At 35.1% G+C, this 21,575-nt stretch overlaps 1 protein-coding gene across 2 annotated transcripts in view; it reads right to left on the reverse strand.

Annotated features, from left to right (window-relative positions):
• NOC3L (NOC3 like DNA replication regulator) overlaps positions 1-21,074 on the reverse strand; it is a 32,755-nt gene extending 11,681 nt beyond the window's left edge. The window contains exons 1-13 of one of the 2 annotated variants that reach the window (XM_023495073.2): positions 20,964-21,074; positions 20,311-20,518; positions 17,670-17,796; positions 17,014-17,171; positions 16,878-16,934; positions 12,356-12,483; positions 11,276-11,437; positions 8,502-8,595; positions 4,836-5,011; positions 3,426-3,554; positions 1,813-1,944; positions 759-839; positions 445-545 (exon numbers count right to left, since the gene is read on the reverse strand). In XM_023495073.2, coding sequence (XP_023350841.1) covers positions 445-545; positions 759-839; positions 1,813-1,944; positions 3,426-3,554; positions 4,836-5,011; positions 8,502-8,595; positions 11,276-11,437; positions 12,356-12,483; positions 16,878-16,934; positions 17,014-17,171; positions 17,670-17,796; positions 20,311-20,518; positions 20,964-20,972 — 1,562 coding nt within the window. In that variant the 5' untranslated portion in view covers positions 20,973-21,074. Of the gene's footprint in view, positions 1-444; positions 546-758; positions 840-1,812; positions 1,945-3,425; positions 3,555-4,835; positions 5,012-8,501; positions 8,596-11,275; positions 11,438-12,355; positions 12,487-16,877; positions 16,935-17,013; positions 17,172-17,669; positions 17,797-20,310; positions 20,519-20,963 lie in introns of both variants that reach the window. The other variant, XM_012540441.3, reaches the window with a different exon arrangement.
• Between the last annotated feature and the right edge of the window lie 501 nt (positions 21,075-21,575).

The following is a 21,575-nucleotide window of genomic DNA, read 5'->3' on the forward strand; positions in this document are numbered from 1 at the left end:
GTGGTCACACACTGGTCTAGTTTTAAAACAACGTGATAATTTTGTTAAGTATTTCCCAACTATATTTTTATCAGATTCCTATGCAGTTGGTCTTGTGGGGAGCACGTTTTATATCTCTGCCCTACACAATTTGACACCAACCTATCTTTTGAATTTTGCTTCAGGTACTATGCTAAGCACTGGGGACATAAAAGGGAAAAAACAATCCCTCCTCTGAAGCCTGAAGAGGAGACAACATGCAAACAATAAACCATGTCTTTCCTCATTAGAAGGTCAGCTTTTATCAAGCAGGATAACTCATTGATTGTGTTTTAACTCGTACTTTTCATCTAATAAAAGCTTACTGATCTGATAATCTTTTATCAAGTCTCTCAGAACCTATACTCATCACATCTGTTGTACTTTATAAACAAATAAAAACTGTCCCAACTACAGAGACCTTACTTGGCAAGACCTTCTAGGACTGCTGGCAGAAGAGGTGACCTCTGGGCTTTCTTCAGTATTCTAAAGTAGGTAACAAACACCATGTTCAGCGTCTCTGTGTGCTATGGGAAGAGGTACCAAAAAAAGTCAATAAAACTTCATTTTCTTCTGAGGTACTAAGACTACACACTGAAACCTTAGTTTTCTTCCTTTAAAAATAAACTTCTGACCTCTGACAAAGTGAAATGAAGATAAGATACCTTTCATCCACACAGAATCCTATCAGCTTCATATAAAGCTTCACATATAAAACGAAACTCCCCCATAGTGCTCACCAATTTCAACTTTTTTTCAGTACTCTCCGAAGCCTCTGCTTCCCGAAGCTCTCGTTCCAGTTTCTCCTCTGCTTTCTTCCACTAAAAATGGAGGGAAACAAAATTTAACACATACATCAACAAAAAAATTTTTAAATTAAAAGTTGTCTCTTCTAATAAAAGAACCAATAAGCCAGGGAATCTCCACTGCCATATACCAACTGCTTGATCTAATGATTAAAGAGCAAACATTTATTAAATACCTACTATGGGCCAAAACAGTGCTAAGTGCCAGAGACCACTGTGTGGTTCTTGCCCTCTGAAAGCATAACTTCTAACAGAGGACAGAAGAGGCTCATATATCGTCATAAAGGACACCAACAAAGTAGATACTTGGTTATCTTTCAGGGAAGATACGGGCAGCTGGGAAAACCCGAGAAAGGGAATATGGAGAAGGACAGATTGAAGCGAGGAAAGACCTGAAAGAGGGAAACAAATTATAATAATCTAGTTAAGAAACAATGAGAACCTGAGTGTGGAATGGTGGTTGTATAAGTGGAGAAAAGTGAAGATTATACATGTATATGTGTATATGTATCTATCACATGAACACAAATGACACATTGCACATGTTTATACAGAGGCACACAGCCATATATATCTATAGTATTTCCCTCAGCTAAACTGTCAGCTCCTTAAAAGCAAAGGTCATTCACCAGTCTTCCCATTTCTGGGCACCAGCAGTTCCTCACCCAAAGAAGGTTTTTCTTACTTCTCTTTTTGGTTTTTTCCCCACAACAAGGCAAATTGGGGTTAAGTGACTTGCCCAGATTTGAATTCAGATCCTCCTGATTCCAGAGCTGGGATTCCATCCACTGCGCCACCAGCTACTCCCAACTCTGGCCCAAAGAAGACTTTTAACAGCTTACTTTACTGACTGCTACAATGATCCCTGCAAGTTGATCTGACAAAGTACTTATTTATAAGAACTAAATTATGATTCTTTAAACCTTAGATTTTTCTATGATTGCACAAGTCAAATACAACAATCAATAAAAGAAAAAAGAACTCAGACCTTCCTTTGCATTCTTGAAAGGGATTTTCTCTTCTCCTTGTAAGACATGAACTTTTTTGGTGCATTGATGTCTTCTGTGTCTTTCTTCACTTCTATTTCTTTGATTCTTAGATACAGGAATGATTTTAACAACTAATGATTTAAAAAAAAAAAAAAAAAAAGAAAAGAAAAGAAAACATGTTGCAGAAAATCTGACATAGCAAAAGAATTATCAAGAATTATTTTAAACATTCTTCCCAAAAAAACTGCATTTTATCTTCTATTTGAAACTTTTTTCTCATTTCCCACAACAATCTTTACTATGAAATGTCAGATAAAAGGGTATGGGGATGGAGTAATTAAAAATATGGGAATGATTAAATGTTTCCAATGGTAGCAGACTAGAAAAAGTTATCTGAGGGGTGATTAGATTTTTTTAAAAAGCTGTTTCCAAGATGCCAAAAAATGCTAACCAACACTTCCCTGCCTTAATTTTATTCCTACATGTTCTCAATCAAAATGCTCTTGAAAACTTAGACCAGCATTGTCAAGTTAAGGGGAATGTTTGTTTTATTAATGAGTCACAAGAAGTACATGTATGAGTACAGCAAAAATAATTTGTTGTCCAAAAAAAAAAGAAGAAAAAAAAAACCCCACAAAAACCCCAAGTGGTTTGAAACCCTATTCTTTCTTCTGGAAAACCATACAAAGCAAAAAACAACAATGCCAGGAATAAAGTCATGAACCTCAATAGCTATTCCAAAATACAAAATTCTCAGTACATAAAGAGTATTTCTGATTGGAGGAATATCTACTTAGGCTTCTCAAAAAGAAAACCTAAAAGCATAAACCTGGCCTTTGAATTCCGTGGGGAGCTCAAGTGAAATAATAGATATAAAGCAGCCTGAAAACTTTAAAGTGTTACATAAATATCACTTATCAGCAAGTTGGAGGTCCATTATAAATTTTTTCCTAACATTTTAAATGTTTCGAGGGAAAAACTGTAAGTAATAATAATATTAAATCCAGGAAACTATTAGGTCATAGGATTTAGAGTTTAAAAAGACCTTAAAGGTCATCTAGTCCAATTCCTTCTTATTGTACATAAAAGGAAATTGAAACTCAAAAATATATCATGACATGTAGGAAGTATTGGAATTCAAATTCTGCTCCTCTTTAAATTTAATACCTTAGCAATTCTGTTACAATGCCTCCTCCTGATTATTTACCACTACTATAATTCCCTTATTAAAAAGGTCTAAATTTATGTTCATACCTGATCTTTAAAAAATCTCTCAATTTCTATCTAAAGTAAAGACTCAAAGTTTTCTCCCACTAGATTTATAAAAGGCAATCCTAGTGTCAGGAAGATCTGGAGTCAAGTCCCACCATCCCATCTAATTAGTCAGTGAGTTTCTCAGTCCCTTAGGCAGCCAAGACAACAGTACTATGTGAGTGGCAGGAGTTTCCTATAACAATAAATTACAAATCCAGAAACCTCACCTCCAAAAAATTTAAGTACAACTGCAATAATCTGTGATTACTCAGGAAAAATAGGATAGGAGGGCTATTGCAATTATGAAATATATTTTTACATCCAGAATAAGAATCTAAGAAAGAAAATAAATCTTTACCTCTGGCCTAACAACATAATTTTGACTCTTCACAAAACCAGATATTACTTTAATAACACCAAGAGAGGCATGGCCCAGTTTATCTTGTTTAAAGAGCTTCTGTACTGCCTCACAACACATTTCAGAAATCTGAAACACAAAGCACAGTACCATTTTACATACAATTAAATCTAAATCTGCTAACTTGGAAAAAATTTCTCTGCTAAAGGTTTCATATCCATTCTAATTATAAGAACAAGAGCCATTCCCCACAGATAAACAGTTAAAAAAAAAAAAAAAAAGAATAGTTCCAAATCACTAATTAGAAAAATGTTTATTAAAACAATCTCAGTTCCACTTCACATCAATAAAGATCTGTAGGACATGCAGGAACAGATACACTAATACAATGTTGTTAAAACTATAATATGGTCCAGCTATTCTGGAAAGTAATTTAGAACTATATTCAAAGTGTCACTAAACTGTGACCTTTGAGTCAGTACTGCTAGTAAATCTATAAACAAAAAACAAACAAAAAAAAAAATGCAGAAGAAAGCATTCTCATCTATTGGGGAATGGCTAAACTTATGGTATAGGAAAGTAAGACAGTATTATTGAGACATAAGAAATGACAAAAGGAAAAGCTTTCAAAAAATATGGGAAGAACTTATATAAAATGAAGTTAAAATTAGAACCAAAAAAGCAATTTATAAAGTAACAACAACAATGAAAAGACAAAAAACTCCAAAGTGCTTCTAAGAATATTGATCAGAAGTTATAATCATGATTCCAGAAGACTTATGAGCATACTATCCATCTCTTGACAAATGTGATGGGCTCAAAATAAAAGAATGAGATACCTTTTTGGAATGTGGCCTAAATAGGATTATTTGGCTTGACCATAGATATTTATTTTAAAAGTTATCCCTTCCTTGCTGGGGAAGCCACTGAAAGGGATGAAAATAAGGCCAACACTACTCGCCCTCCCTCCTTTACAAAAAGAGAGGGAAAAAGGGGTCAGTGAAGCATTATTTAAATTCAAAGAATAAGAAGGACAAAGAATCACAGAGAAATGGCATTTTTTGAAAGCTATATATTGCATTTATAATCTGCTTTTTAAAAATTAAAATTGTACAAAATAGTTTCTGTATAATCCTTTTTGTTCTGTGTATACAGAACTCATGACTGTTTAAAATCACATTTTTAAAAATTTAGAAATCAAAAAAAGAACATGCAAAAAAATTGCTAAAGAAATAATAATTAAAATTTTCTTGATAGTTTTGCTAATTTTTTTTAATCTAACCTGTAAAGAAACATTATTAGGCGTAACAGAAACAGAGATAAAATGGGAGATAGATATCTAATTTTGGTGATTTTGTAATGATTGTTTTTAAACCTTTTCTAACAAAATGAACATTTAAGAATACATACCAGTTTTGACTTGTCATTCATAAGAGGGACAATCAATACGATGATATTATTATGGAAGTTAAAATGAGGGAGTGCTACCAACAGCTCACACAAGCTCTTCACAGCAACCTGTGCCAGACCTTTATATGCCTTTAAGGAGACAACATTACTTTTCTTCAGTTTTCTTTGCTTCCAGTCTAATCAAAAGACAACTTTGGTTATTGAATTTACCCCACAAAGTTATTGTTACAAGAGCCCTAAATCAGAACTTGTATCCAAATATATTATGTAACAAATTGGATTGTTCATCTCTTCAAATTTCTCTTTTAGTATATAGATGGGAAAATTTAAAGATTTAGAAATTCCATTCAATCTTGCATATGCATTTCTCATGTGACTATCCTTAGCTTTTATTCCAATTCTAAGAAGCAGATTTTATTTAACAGACAGTACTTGTCTTTTCCTTAATAACTTTTTTATTTCTGTCCCTTTCCTCCATCATAATCACTTCCCAAAATATATACACATTCCAAGACCTCCTACATAATGGAGAAAAATGGGGATAATGTTTATATAACATTGCACACTAATGTGTCACCTACCTCTCTAAGAGAAAGATATATTTCCTTTTTTTAAGAGGTAAATTTTAATAATGGAAATAACTAGCATCTTACCCACTCCATCAAATCCTTAAAAACCTTAAACTGATATAGTAATAACAATTATTTTGAAAGACAACAACTTCAGTAGCAGCAAAGTACCGCTAGTTAGATTTTTTACATTTAAAATGTCATATTCAGATAGAATACTTCCACCCAGAATCATGTCCTCTTGTTTGTCTTAGGTCACTTTTGTATGACTATTGAGGGAGTCAAAAAGAAAAGGGGAATGAGATGGGCAGATTTCTTCCCCAGAGCCCATCCCCCTCTACTTCCAGTCTCTCAGCTTTCTCTTTTCTAGCAGCCCTATAACACACTATCAGATACAGTGTAGCACACTCAGTTCAGCTCCACATTAGCAGCATAAAAGAATCTCAGGGAACTCAAAATTAGGGTGGTTTACAAATACAGAATCTCATGTTAGCCATTGAGGCTGGAGGTCACTTTAATTCAATGCTTACATCCACTTAGGGGGGTGGTCCCCTATTTATTCTCCCAACAGAATTTTAGTAAGCACCTACTTTTTGTAGAGCACTGTGCTCAACACTAGATGAGATAAAAATTAGTTAAGACTTATTAATGTCACTCTCCCCAGAGGTTATTCAGAATCTTAATTCAGAAGAACCCTGTCCATCATTAATTAACTTTTATCAGTCACAGACTGAGCAAGGACATCACTGGAGAAGTTCTAGCTTTTCCTATCCAGCTTTGTCCTCCCTCCTAACATTGCACTCAATATCCCCTAAAAGCTTTAATTAAGACTACCCTTTCCCCCCCAATATTGGGGACTCCTAAACGCTTTCTATGCTCTGAAATGAGCTGCCCATCTCTATCGGCACATCCAGGATTCCAGGAGATTCCCCTCTCAATCTCCACATTTCAGATCAGCGTATTCAGGCTTTTCTAGCTACCATGACACACTAAAACCCATCGACTTTTGGCATAGGCTGCAAATATCTTAATCACATTTTCTGGACTCTTCTCCAAGTCTCCATGAGGCAGAATAGTGAGTGGACATAGAGTAACAGCAGTCAGAACACCAGGACTCAAATCCCAGTTCTGCCACTTATGACTTTGTTTGACCTTGACCAAGAAGTCCCATCATTCCTCTGGTCCTCAAAAACAGAATGAAGGGATCAGACTGATGATCTCTAAGGTCTCTCCTGGCTTTAGATCTATGATGATACGATGAATCAGTGTTGCATAAAGTCAAGGACAGGGGCTAAGTCCTGTGTTCCCCCACTAGAAAATCCACATCAGACTAACACCAAAATAATAATAAATACTTAGTAAAGGTGTGATTCCAGCTGACAATACTGTGTCATCCCATTCACCTTTCACTATCGCATATATGAGAATATCAAACTGATACTGTTTGTCCCCTTTGTACCTCTCTCATTCTCTACAATTTATGTCTTCTGGTGGTTCTGTGAAGGTAAATCATACTTGAGAGAGGCTAGAAACAGAGCTAGCTAAGCTACTGCAATAATTTAAGAGCCTAGTTTAACAGCAATTAGTAATTTGTCTCTCTCATCCTAAGATCACATCCACATTTCTTCCTAACAGAAGCCATTACATTTGTTAAATAGAAATTTGTCAACTAGCTTTTAACGTACCTCTTCACCCCGATCTCTCATCACTCTTTCCCCATGCCTTTCCTTTTAGCCAAATCAATCTGTCAACTAGCACCAAAATCTTGTTAAATAAGACACTTCCACATCTATGTATATCTGTGCTTCATATTTTATCTTCCATCACCATCTATTCTTTTCTATCCCTTAATTCCAATAGAAATATTTTTCAATTAAACCTAGCATTCTCCCTTTCAGCTAACATCACCATAAATACAATTTCTACTCTACTATATTGTTTTCTGTAATCCATATTTTGTTTTCAAATTGTTTCATGTGCATACTCTGTATTCTCAGGTATAATGTAATCCTCCAAAACAGAACTGTCATACATGATGCCTTTTCAAAGCTCCTGGGTACAGCCTAAACCAGATTAAATGCTTAACAAAACAGTAATATGTTGTTTTTTTTTTTGTTTTGTTTTGTTTTAATAAATACAAGGCCACAGAGACTGTCTTTTATGAGTTTGAAAGCATTGGTCCAAGAGACACCCCTTTCCCCTCCTTGTGAGTCATCTACCCACAAAGACCTCTGTAGAGGCATGTCTGTTAGCAAATTATTAGCATGATTCAATCATTTATAAATAAGAACAAAAAGTTAAATACATGGTAAGCCGACTTAAAAAGCATCTTTAGCAATATATTTGACCTGAAAAAAAAATGCATAGTTCAACTATGCCCATTAATACAGCCATGTTTGAATTTTAAAAGCTAATTGCTACCACTGTCACCTAGCAGTAAAATCCAGGAGTATGTTTGACCAGGTACTCACAAAGATCCCCAAATTCTGCCAATCTCTATTTTAAAAGGGCCTTAGGAAGCCAGATATAGTTAATAAGGAAAAAAAAAGAAGCCAATGACATTCAGGAGTTCAGAGATATCCTAAATTTAAAGCTATAAGGGTCTTTAGAGATCATCATGTACAACCCCCTCACTTTACAAATGATTAAACTGAGGCAAGGCAAAGATTAAGGATCTTGCCCAAGGACATACAACTAACAAATGCTTGAGGCCAGTTTTGAACTCGGGTCTTCTTGAGTGCAGGTTGACTCCTCCATGTTGCCTCAATAACTAATATTGTATACAACCCATGTGCTCCCCAACTAGCTTGCCAGTCAGGAAATGAGTCCAAAATAGAGTCCATATGTGCAAAGTAAATGACACAGGTGATCATGTCTACTTCCCTTCTTCATCTATGTCCAAAGTCTGTTCTTGAGAGTGGAGAAAGAGATCCAAAAAAAAAGGCAGTTTGGTAGAAAACATCATCCCCAGGCATGAACTTATGGTGAAATTCTCAAGAATGTATTATAAACATTTGTGGTTAATGTCATTCTTCTTTCCTTCTGAAATAAAATATTTTGGAGCAAATACCAACAAAAAACTGAAAAATTATCTTACCTTTAATTATTTGTTCCAGATTTTCCAAATAAAATTTATACTGGCTTACTAGACCTTCTTCAAATTCTCTTAGTTTCTGGGTTTCTTTTCGAACCTGTGAAAAGACAAAAATTTACTTTTCAAAACCAACGTTTTGCAATCGGCAAATAACACAAAACACAAAATGTCAGAATCGAGGGTTTTACAAAATACACAATTTTTCCCCCCAAGATAATAAGGGTTATTTTACATTTTTACATGTTTATAGAGTACTTTATGACACCATAGAGACATGCACTACATGTACAATTACCATTCTAAAAACAGGAAGCTTTATTTAGGTAATATGCAAGAGCCAAGAACTAGAATCATGTTTTCTAGTAGATACTACAATAAAGACTATCTGTCTTTTACAGCTGGTAAACATCTGGAGAGTGTTTCATATAGTTTATGTGGCTGGCAAATATGACAAGCCCCTAAAATACACAGTAACATTCCATTCACAAATTATAGGTACCCGTAATACTTTTTAACATAAGCTTGGTTTAAAACCCCTTTATGCTGAGAATGCCAAAGATCTAATACTGTATTATTGATCTTTAAGATTCTTGTACAGAAATACTCAAAAGTTCCATAATGTGGAACTAATATAACATGAAAGGCATAATGAGCATAATGAGTTTCCAGTTTTCCTCTTTACTAACTCTCCTCTCAAACTCAACTTCCAGTATTATCTTCACTCTCTTAAATGGCTAGCAGTCTAGATAGGAAATATTTTATGACATTGGTTCTTATTTTCAAGAGTAAGATGCTGTAATAAGAAAGGAAAAAGATATTTGAAAAAACTGATTTTAGAAACAAAGTATGAAATTTATTTTTAGATAACATAAACATGGTAGAAGGAAATCCTGCCACTCTGACCAAAAATTTAATGGAAACATTAAATCACAGGATATACTGGAGTCACAGGATATAATATTAAGCCCAAAACATCATCTTCATTTTTATTTACTAGGAATAAAGATAATAAATAACAATAAACACCACTTAAAAGAAATATATTATAAATCAACTACAGAGACCCTATATAATGACTATACATCTAGAATAGACTAAAATACTTAAAACAAGTTGAAGGACATTCAATGTTCATAGATGGTTGGATTAATACAGCAAAATAATAATATTATGATAGGGGTTTCAGTAAATAAAAACCGGAAAAGTCTGTATTTGGAAAGGAAGGAAAACAGATCTATATCTTACACCAAACACTCCAGTAAATTCTGACTGGAGAGACCAACCAGAATATAAAATCAAAGCCTACTAGAAAAGATGAACAAAAATGGATTTATTAATTATGAGAAAAGCTAATTTTTTTACTTCAACAAAAAGAAGGAACTGTTGGGAACAGGAGAGGTATACTTGATTACATAATACAAAATATATTTTTGCAAACAAAAAAGCAATATAATTAAAACAAAAAGAACAGTTAGGAAAAATATTTATAGAAAATATGATTAATAAAAATTTGGCAACTAAACAAAATGTAGAAATGATACATCCCCAATAGATAAGTGACCAAAGGATGTAAGAAATTTTTTAAAGAATTACTAAGTATAAATGACCTACATTAAAATATTGTTCAAATCACTTACAGTAAAAGAAATGCAACCTTAGACAAATCCCCCCCTCATAAACTGGCAAAGAGGACAGATGATTAAAAAAAAGAAAAAAAAAAAGACAATGAAAAGGCCATGAAGAATCCAGGTACAATAATTCAGAGAAAAAAACTTGTGAAATGGTTCAATTATTCTAGATTTCAGTTTCTAATTATACAAGAAAATTGATTAAACTATCTACATCTTAAATTCAATGACTGCATTACTCAGTAGGTACCTCAAGAAAAAGACAGCAACCTTCTAGGGCAGGGGTACTCAAACTTTTTAAAGAGGGGGCCAATTCACTGTCCCTCAGACTGTTGGAGGGCCGCACTACAATAAAAACAAAAACTTTGTTTTGTGGGCCTTTAAATAAAGAAACTTCATAGCCCTGGGTGAGTGGGATAATCGTCCTCAGCTGCCACATCTGGCCTGCAGGTGTAGTTTGAGGACCCCTGGTCTAGGATATACTTAAACCAAAAGGCAATTGGGTATCAATTTTTTTTTTTTTAAATTATACTATGTGTATATAATAGAATACTAGGATATAGTAATAAAGGTATAAGTAAGGAATTCAGAGAAACATGAAAATCCATATACAGTGGAGCAGTTAAATAGAACCAAGATAATATATACAAAGACCACAAAAATATCTGGGAAACTGGGCTCTCAGTTTTAGGAAAAAATACAAAGGTTGGGCTGGGCTCCTCCTCAGAGATGACTCTCCTGTCTTCTTCCTTGTTAAAATCAGGGGTCATTTGGTTTCCTGGGGGAAACTGAAGTGGGAAAATTATGATTGGGGTGGTTTTGTTTTTCTAGTAAAGACTGCTATAAATAGTTGGGTCCTATATACTAATTAACTTTCCTTAATTACCAGAGGCATGTAATCATCCACACCTAAAGGCCAACCCATCTTCCTAGCTACAGCCAATCAAAGAGAACACCTCTTTTCCTGCATCTCAATAAAGGGGGAGTTTTCTCATCATTTTGGGATACCTCGCTTTTTGACTAAAATAGCATTACTCTTAAGCTGTTAAATTGACATGGAGACAAGTCTTTCACAATCTGCGATTTCATTCACCAGAGATTCTTAGTAAGCCATTATATGAGACTAGCTTGGAAAACTTTCAACAATACCTTGGATGCCTTTTCTGTTTCTGTGAGAGGTCGAATTTTGTAGGAGGGAGTAATGTCTTTAAAGAGCTCCATCAGAGAAATCATTACTAATTTCCGTACAATGACAGCTACATCAGGATCCTGTTCCATAAGCATCGCACGCAATTCTTTCAACTTCTTAATCTGTTAAAGAAATAAGTTGTTGAATGAAAAACTAGATTACAACAAGTAAAAGCAGCAAGCACTAGTAGACAATGCCCAAAATCAAGCACTAAGATGGTATTTCATCACAATGCTAGACAAAGAATTATACTGACAATGGAAGCCAAAAAGCCAAAGACTTAGAGAATAGTATTCCTTACGTGACAGATGTGATCCTGAAAATTACTTTGTAATTACTTTTTTGTAAACAGAATCATATTTTAAATGTAAGGTATTCTAAGCCTTGCTTTTAAAAGGAACACTTTAAAGCAAACAATTCTGTATTATGAAAAACAAAAGGCTTACTAGAATACCAGTTTGGAAACTGGAAATTTCAATACCACACTATTTATCTATGCAATTATGCATAAGTCCCATAATCCGAGTTCCTGGTCCCTAATGGTAAAATGGTAGTGATAACATTTACATAACCCACTTCAGAGGCTTATTATGAAGAAAAATGCTTTGTAAACAAAAGTAGAGAAGTGCTCAGCTATGATATTTTTACTTAATTTAGCTTAAATTTAATTTCATGGGGGGAGGGAAATCATGTGTTGAGTCATCTTAAAATATGACATAATTCTGTATTGTTCAACTCTGGCCCTCCTATTCAAAATAATTAAAATCATGTGTATAGCAACTACCCAGTACACCCAAGCAGAGAATCAAGCAAACAAATTTTTAAAAAATGACTTCAAATAATCAATAAGCATCTACTAACCATATCCAAAATCACCCAGTCTGGTAGAGTTGAGAGCCAAATTTTGGTTTCCTGACCTTCTTTCCCTTGCATCATACTTCATCCTTACTTAGGTCAAATGAATAAAATTGGGGCTAAAAACATTCAGAGTTTGCAATAGCTCTTTAAGAAACAGTCTCAAAGAGTTTAAAGTTACATACATTGGATTCTGGATCAGATAAGATGGCAGATGCTAAGGCAGCAATGTGTATTTTTTTCTCTTGTAGTTTCCTCTGCCTCTGAATTATATATTCTTCTGTGGTTAGCTTTGGCATAGGATCCTCAGTAACTACTGAAACAAAATAATATTCATTATAGGAAAAGCACTACAGCCTCAGAAAACTCTCTCCCAAGAGAATTAAAAGACGACATAATTTGTAATTATCTTATCACCTATTCTTATGTAAAGGCAGCTTCCAAACAACTTTTTTCTTTTCTTTTTTTTTTTTTATTTAATAGCCTTTTATTTACAGGTTATATGCATGGGTAACTTTACAGCATTAACAATTGCCAAACCTCTTGTTCCAATTTTTCACCTCCTACCCCCCCACCCCCTCCCCCAGATGGCAGGATGACCAGTAGATGTTAAATACATTAAAATATAAATTAGATACACAATAAGTATACATGACCAAAACATTATTTTGCTGTACAAAAAGAATCAGACTCTGAAATACCGTACAATTAGCTTGTGAAGGAAATCAAAAATGCAGGTGGGCATAAATATAGGGATTGGGAATTCAATGTAATGGTTTTTAGTCATCTCCCAGAGTTCTTTCTCTGGGCATAGCTGGTTCAGTTCATTACTGCTCCATTGGAAATGATTTGGTTGATCTCGTTGCTGAGGATGGCCAGGTCCATCAGAACTGGTCATCATATAGTATTGTTGTTGAAGTATATAATGATCTCCTGGTCCTGCTCATTTCACTCAGCATCAGTTCGTGTAAGTCTCTCCAGGCCTTTCTGAAATCATCCTGTTGGTCATTTCTTACAGAACAGTAATATTCCATAATATTCATATATCACAATTTATTCAACCATTCTCCAACTGATGGACATCCATTCAGTTTCCAGTTTCTAGCCACTACAAAAAGGGTTGCCACAAACATTCGTGCACATACAGGTCCCTTTCCCTTCTTTATAATCTCTTTGGGATATAAGCCCAATAGTAACACTGCTGGATCAAAGGGTATGCACAGTCCAAACAACTTTTTAAGATGTTTGAAAACAAATTATTTTTTCTTTTAAGCATTTTAATCACTCCATCAACAAATGAATTATTTTAAGGTCCAACATTTTAAAAATTTTCAACGAGTTCCAAAATAAACACTCAAAAATTCCTGAAGGATTAGTGCCCAATTTTTAATAAGAAGCTTGGGTAGCTAGGTGGCACAGTGAATAGAGCACCAATCCTGAAATTAGGAGGACCTGAGTTCAAATCTGGTCTCAGATTGAATTTAATACTTCCTAGCTGTGTGACTCTGGGCAAATCACTTAACCCCAATTGCCTCAGGGGGGGAAAAAAGGAAATAAAAAGCTTTTAAAAAAAATGAAATGACATAAAATACAAAAAATAAAATAAAATAACTTTTTTCTATAAAACATATACTGTTCATCATCAATTCAATGAAAATCAAGTCAAGAAAGATATTGTAAAAAATTTGAACTTGAAATTATAAATTGGTCAAGTATTCAGTCTGGGAAGGTGTTATATAGCTTATGAATTGCTACTGCTGTATGGCACAAACATTCTGTATCAGAAATGCATTTTTCTTGTCCTGATTTGTCATAGAGATTGACCAACATCAATTTCTTGCAAGACTTGTTTTAATGACTGATTTTTTTGGAGAATTTTCATTATTTTAAGCTGCAGTACAGTCAAGATGAAATAATATTCAGAAGGCCCAAAAATCAAATGCCATATAAGAGCTTTAGAAAACTGAGACTGGTATTGCAAAGTATGACTCAAAGCTGAAGATTTAAATAAGTCAGATAACTCTGAAGACATTCCATTTAATAATGATAAAAAACATAATGCTCTTCCAAAGAAAGTTTCAAGGCAATATAATTCAACATATGAACTTCCATCTTTAACAATGATGAAAGGATTTTTAATTATTTTGATTTACTGAGACTATACTTGGCCTTGTGGCGATCTAACATCCCATGCCAAAATTGTGGCATTTAAATAGAATTTCAAAACATTAAATTGATTTGAATGTTTTTCAGAATTATGAAATTCTGTATTCTATATGAATTCTATATTGAAACTTTTATACATTATAAAATTCATATAGAATACAGAAGTTTCAATCCCTTCAACCATACAAAAAGCTAACAAGACAGTTGGCACTACTGTAATAAATAGGATTAAAGTTGAAAGAATGTAATGAATATACTTTGGATGAAAATAAGAAATAGTTTAATATTAATACCTATGTATATGTAATAGCAAACAAAATTATTGGGAAAGAGCAGACTGGGATACAGCTCTATTTATCAAATCACATTTGAATTGTAATCATGTAAGTTAAATATAAATAAATATAATTTTTTTCAAGAATTCAGCAAATTCAGGAGAACTTGAATTCAAATCCAACCTTAGATAATTATTTGCTTTATGACCCTAGGAAAATCACTTAACCTCGAATGCTTCCTCCCTCCCCCCCTAAAATATAATAAAATAAATTACAGTATCTGGTGAGAATTAAGCAGGTAAAAAGAATTTGTAATAAAAAAAATATTATGTTACTATTTGTAAATTGTATGCTGCACATCTTTTTACATTAGGGTTTAAAACAATGTTACATTCAACTTTACATGACCTCATTTGAGGTTTTTTTCCTTTTTTTTTTCTTTTTTGGGCTGAGGCAATTGGGGTTAAGTGACTTGCCCAGGATCACATAGCTAAGAAGTGTTAAGTGTCTGAGGCCACATTTGAACTCAAGTCCTCCTGACTTCAGGACTGGTGCTCTACCCACTGCACTAACTAGCTAGCCCTGAGGTTTTCTTAAAAAATTTCCTTTTCCTTTTCCTTTTCCTTCTCCCACTCATTTTACAGCTGAGAAAACTGAAGCAAAAAGGGTTAAGTGACTTGCCCAGAATCACACAGCAAGTTAAAAGTCTAAGACTGGATTTGAATTCAGGGAAATGAATCTTCCTGACGCCAGACCCAGCAATGATAAACAGAAAGCTATTTTGTCTAGATTATGGCATGTACGAAAATAACATCTACTAAGGTTGGAAAAGGAGGAGGCCAGAAGAACTTCAAAGGTCAATTTATATTTATAATAATAGCCACTTAACAACAGCACTTAAAAATTTGTAAGGAATTTTACAAATCTCATTTGATCTTCACAAGAACACTATAAGGAATGTACTATTATAATTTCCATTTCTCAGAAGAAGAAAATTAGACTGATGGAGGTTAAATACATGACGACCTAGTCACACAGCTAGGAAGTCTAGAACAGCCTATTCTCTAGAGACATCAAAGAAAAGAGGAAAAGGACCTATATGTTTAAAACTGTTTGTGGCAGAAATTTCTGTAGTGGCAAAGAACTGGAAACTAAAGAGGTAGTATCCATCACTTGAGGAGTAACTGAACAAATTGTGGTATTAAGAAAGTAATGTAAGATTATTGTGTTGTAAGAAATGATGACAGGGATGGTCTCAGAAATCTCAGAAGATTAGTACAAACTAATATAAATGAAGTGAGAACCAGAACAAATGTATAATATCAATACTATAAAAATGAACAACTTGTTAAGACTTAAAAACTTGCATTTTAAAATTCACTTTGGCAGCTTTATGAAAGATTGGAATGGGAAGAAACTTGAGGCAGAGAGACCATTTAGCAGGCTACTATTATTGAGGATCTGAACTGGGTAGTGGCCAAATAGAAAGAAAACAGATGTGAGAGCGTGTAGAAATAGAAACGACAGTGTCAAAAGACTGGATATATGGGGTGAGACATGCCAGCAGGACATATAACTTTAAACTGTCTGATGGACAACTGATTTTAGGGGACTGCAGCTTAATAGAACTGGGCTGAGTATACAGATCTGGGAGTCACCTGCATAAACCTAAGAAAACTCATGGGAGATGATAAGGTCACCAAATAAAAGAAAATATGAACGAAAAGAGGGAAAGGTTCCTAAGGCAGAGCTTTAAGACATACTCTTAGTTAAGGGACATGACAGGGATCATGATCCAAAAGTGGGCACAAGGCTTGGAGAGAATCAATATTTTACTTTCTGAAATAGGCACATACAAAAAAAAAATTTCCTTTATGAAGAACTGAAAATTCTTCCACAATCATTTTAAGGCCAAAAGTAATACATAAACTACAGAATTCCTGAATTTAATTTGATAATCCCTTCTCCAGATTAAAAAATAAACAAAAATGACATTTTAGAAAGGAAGCAATTCCAGGAGCAGACTCCAAAGTGATCTTTATCTTGCTATGAAAGATCAAAAGCAGAAAATGAAAAGGTTCAAGATGTTTAAATAAAGACTTTTAAACAATGAAAACTTGTGTTTCAAGTCTTGAAATGACAAACCTCCTTGAAATAGTGATTCATGGTCCAGATTATGTCACAATTTAAAAACTCCCTGTGATACTTCCTGTGAGTACCTGAAATTTGTCTTTCAATCAACTAAATATGAAAAGCCATCCATTACCTTCTTCAAACTCCATTTCTTCTTGCTCTTCCTCTTCTTTCGTGTTAATACTGACAACTGAATATTAAAAACAAATTGTTAATAACTCAATCTTTTTAATGGCAACTTCAATTTAATCATTCAATTGTTAGTTTACCTGGCTTCTCTCTGGTCTGTGGAATAATTCCACACTTATCTTTGATTGGAAGCAGGTGAATTACTTCTTTTTCTGGTTCAGTCTGTAGTCGTCTTGGTACTTTCTCATATTTATCTATTATGCTCTCCTGCTTCCGTTTTTTGACATGAACAGGCTCACTGCACATTTTTGTCAAAAATCATGTTAAGAAGAAATAAGAAATCTTTAAATAAGAGAAATAAAAATGCCACTGATGCCAACTATAAAAATATTCCTGAGTACAAAGTCTATCTCCTTGACTTTTCCTGTTTTGAACAAATTTTAAATCTTAGTCAATCATTTATTAAATATTGAGAACAAAATTAATGTGTTGAACTTCATCCCAAATTCCCTTAGTATTATTTCTAGCTTTTCTCTATGCTTCTACTTGCTTTGAGAACAGCATTCTATCCCACTCATTCTACTCAGGCATCCATCTACATAGATTAACTTAAATGTGCACTGAACAAGTTTTGTTTTTATAATTCTTCAGTTAATGTTAGCAATTAAATTTATATAGGACCATTTTCACAACTACTGTACACAATGCTACTTTTTTTTTCCTTCTAGGTTATGAATAATCTCAAAAATTTTTTTCCTTATAAAAATGCTCTGAACGTGGTAAAAGAAATACTTACCTGGAAGAAAGATCTCTAGTTAAAAATGAAGGCATTTGACCTAAATCTTTCAGTAACTGCAAGTCGTCTTCATCCATCATGTCCAAAGGAAGGGCTTCTTCTTCTTCCTCTTCCTCTGTTCTTTGAGCTACCTCAAAGATATCAGAAGCAGAAATTAGTTACTGTGGAAATAAAGCTCTGCAATTTTGTGACTAGATTAAAAATTTTGTGACTAAAACCAGTCTGTCCTTTGGATAAGAAAATGTAAAGATATTAGGTCAAAATTTTCATTTCTCCAATTTTTTCTCATTTATTTTTATCTTATATCACAAATGCAAAGTAGGATGACAACATCACTTGAAGAATTCTACAAAAGATGACAATGGGAAATGAATAGTATTATAGCATAAAAAAGTGACAAGTAGTGAAAAGGAAAACAAGCTTTAAAAGTTTGGAAGAAATCTATTGAGGATGACCGTTTAGCCTTTGGGTGGGAGGTTATACTAGAAGAAGCTCACTTTCTTAGCACATGGAGCATATTGTCACTCGATGGTCACTGACAACCTAAAGACAGAGGAGGCCAAAGGCATTAAACATGAATACAAATGAAAAAAAGACCACCAAAAGCACTAAAACCATTTGTTATCTCTATAAGTAACAATGGAACCACCACAACTATACTAATATTCCAGGCCTTGACTAACGGCATAGGAAGATCTTTTAGAACCAACATGCTCAAGGAAACATAAACACTATATAAATAAGAAAAGATTCCAAATATACAAGAAGAAATGTCAGCCTGAAGGTAACCATTCTGAAGATTCAGGGAAACTGACTCTCAAAGGATGAAAGAAAATAAAAATTATGGAATTTCTTTCCACTAAAAACAAAGTGATCAAAAAGTATCCGTAATTATTGAACTCTATGCTGACTTTTTCATATCTACAATCTCCTTAGGAGACAAATGTATACATGCATTTGAGATATCCTTAAAAATACAACAGGTACATTTCACAATTGATATTTCACAGCAAACATCTTTAAATACACACAATTAAAATTACAGAGAATACTAAGTTCCACTGCATTTGCTGTCTGACAATAAAAAGCACTTGATTCAGTAAAGCAAAGTACTACCTTAAAGGCTCTACTGAAACAAGGTGTGTTCCACTGATTGTTAAAATCATGTGAGAATAATCCAAGATACATCAAAGACAATTTTGACAAACATGTGATTGATAAATTCAAGGAGGCATAAATTGATGCAATACTGGAAGAAGCTCCAATACACATACATAACAAGGAGTACTTTTATAGATTACAAGGTCTTCAAATGTTCATATTTTCAGATTACTTTGGAATGACTGCTAAAAACTTTTAAATATTACGAACCCTCCAAAATAACATCCAACATAACTGAAAAGTTCAGTTATACTACTATCCTAAATATGTGCAGCTAGACAGCTTATAGAGTTGGCTCATCAATACACTTAATGAGTTCAGGTTGCAGATGGGACAAAAGTTAAGCAGAAACAAAAAGAAGACTGAATTGCAGAGTACTTTTAATGAACCTGAGCTTCTCCCTATACCCATCTATTTGTCATATAGTCTTCCACTAATGATATACATCTGGAAATAATGGAACATCACACTCTTCAGAGAATTAAAACAGCCGATCATGCAAAGGGCATTGTGGTCACGGGCCAATTGCAGCACAATACCAATAAATAATGCATAAAAAGTAACCAAAAAAAAAAAAAAAGCTATCAGAGAAAGACAGATGACTAGAAAGGAAAGTAGGCCTGTCATACAGCAAGAACAAAACGTAACTTCTGCTCTATTAACATACATTCAATGTTAAGAAACCTAAAAGGCAGCCCAAGCAGACTAAGAGCCCCATGGAGGGCTTACAAGATATGAACAAGAATAACATAGGATGAATAAGATAGGGATGAATTACTATCTACATCTTTGAAGGAATTATTCAGATTGATAATATGTTAGACCCACTGAATTACTATAAAACATAAAAGAAAACAAGATGACAATTTACTTGGAAATAACCTCTTTGGTACAAATTAGTTTTAAGCTTATATCCTGCTGTCTCCTAGTGTTATTTCACTTAAATCCTAAAAGTCTGAAAGAATACTTTCTGTGAATACAGTATGTAAGAAAGTCAAAACTTAGACAAGGATTGTGCATTTGTGTTTAGGAGCTCTGAGAGTACTGGGAAGAGCTGGGAAATGGCAAAACATAAAAAAAAAAAAAAAAAAAAAGACAGAAATACGCTATGTTGCTATCTTGATCATTCTTAGGAAGGTTTACAATCCCAGACTTCTATTTCTATTTAATGTTTTCAGTACTTTTTACCTCTCTCTTGTTCCTAATCTTTTCCAAACCTTAAGAAAATTGGCTAATGACAAACTGAAGGATAGGATTGAAAAGCAGTATTTTCACAAATATTTTCCGACAGAAAAACTGAAAATGACAGTAAAACAAATAAGTGAATATAGAGTAGCCTGAAAACATCATGAGAATACCTATGCAACAGATGTAACTATACGCACGCATATATACAATATACATGTATGGAACTACACACTCCCTAAGAACCCATCCGGAACACCTCGGAATAAATCGGTTTTACATTGGCCACACTTACCCCGATACACTTGCTTTTTATCCTCCAAGGGAAAAGGCTTCTTGGACACAACATCTTTCACAGCTTCCCTAAGTTTCTTTTGTTCTTTTCGGTATTTCTTGGCAGTGCTTTGCTGTTTATATTGTTTATTTTTTAGCTTGTTGTCAAGTTTGACTTTACTAGTTTTCAGAAGTTTCCGAAAGCTCGGGGCCCGTTTTTTACTTTTTCTCTGAAAAACAACAGCAAGAACGATTACTTCCTGCTCGAGTTTTCTTAGGGAAAATGTCACTTTCATGCACATCTTTTTTAGGTTTTTTTAATGGTTTTCACGAGAGCTGTTCCATTTTAAGCATTTAAATCCATGGTTTTCATACAAAAGGGATGTCCGCATCACCCTCGCCCCACCCTATCCTCCGGTAGGGGGCACAAAATCGGGCCCAAACCGAAAGGCCTTAACACAGGGAGCCTCGGCTTCCTCAACAGCAAGGGCTCAAGAAATACTAACCGATGTTCACAACAAGCCTGGGAAGCCGGAGATTGCGCCCGTTACCCCAATCACAGACAAGACGCCCAACACCTGCCCGCGCCCCCGTCCCAGGGCTCTTGGCTCCCCCTCGCGCGGGTCCGAGCCTCCCCCTCGCGGCCACAGCCTGAGCCGGTTCTCCCGTACTTACCGCCTTCATCGTGCGGCCTCCTGGAAGTGCCGCGCGCGGGACAGAAGGCTACGAGAACGCAAAAAACACACGTGGGATCACAAGAGACACCCGGCAACCGGAAGTCACTTCAGCGCGACCTCGCGTCACAACGCGCCACTTCCTTCCTGAGGAGTCTCCGCCACCGGAACTGGCGTATAGGATAAAGCGCCTACTTCCGCAAATAAGCGAGGCGGCACACGCCCCCTATAGATACTATCTGGTATAGAGATCGCGAGGTTGCCTGGGAAGTAGAGGGGGCGAGGAGGCGCATGCGCCTGGGCAAGAGGGAATCCTCCGCGGCCAGGACATCCCGGAAATACCGTGACTTCGTTGCCAAAAGCCCCGAGGGGGCGGGGCGGCCCCAAAGGAGGGGCCTGGGTTCTCCACGTTTGAGCTTCCGGTCTCTCATTCCTCCTCTGGCTTCTGGCCGCGAGGAAGAAAGGAGCGAGCCTCTCTTTGGCCCAAATCAGACGCTTTGGGGAGGCCGAGGAGCCCCGCGGCATCGCTGTCTGGGTTCTCGAACTCTGTGGGAAGCTCGCTCCCGGCCTCGGGGAGCGCTCCCCTCGCGGCTTTCCCGGTGCAGACCCCGCC

This window comes from Sarcophilus harrisii, chromosome 2 (genome assembly GCF_902635505.1).
Source record: "Sarcophilus harrisii chromosome 2, mSarHar1.11, whole genome shotgun sequence".
Classification (NCBI taxonomy): Eukaryota; Metazoa; Chordata; class Mammalia; order Dasyuromorphia; family Dasyuridae; genus Sarcophilus; species Sarcophilus harrisii.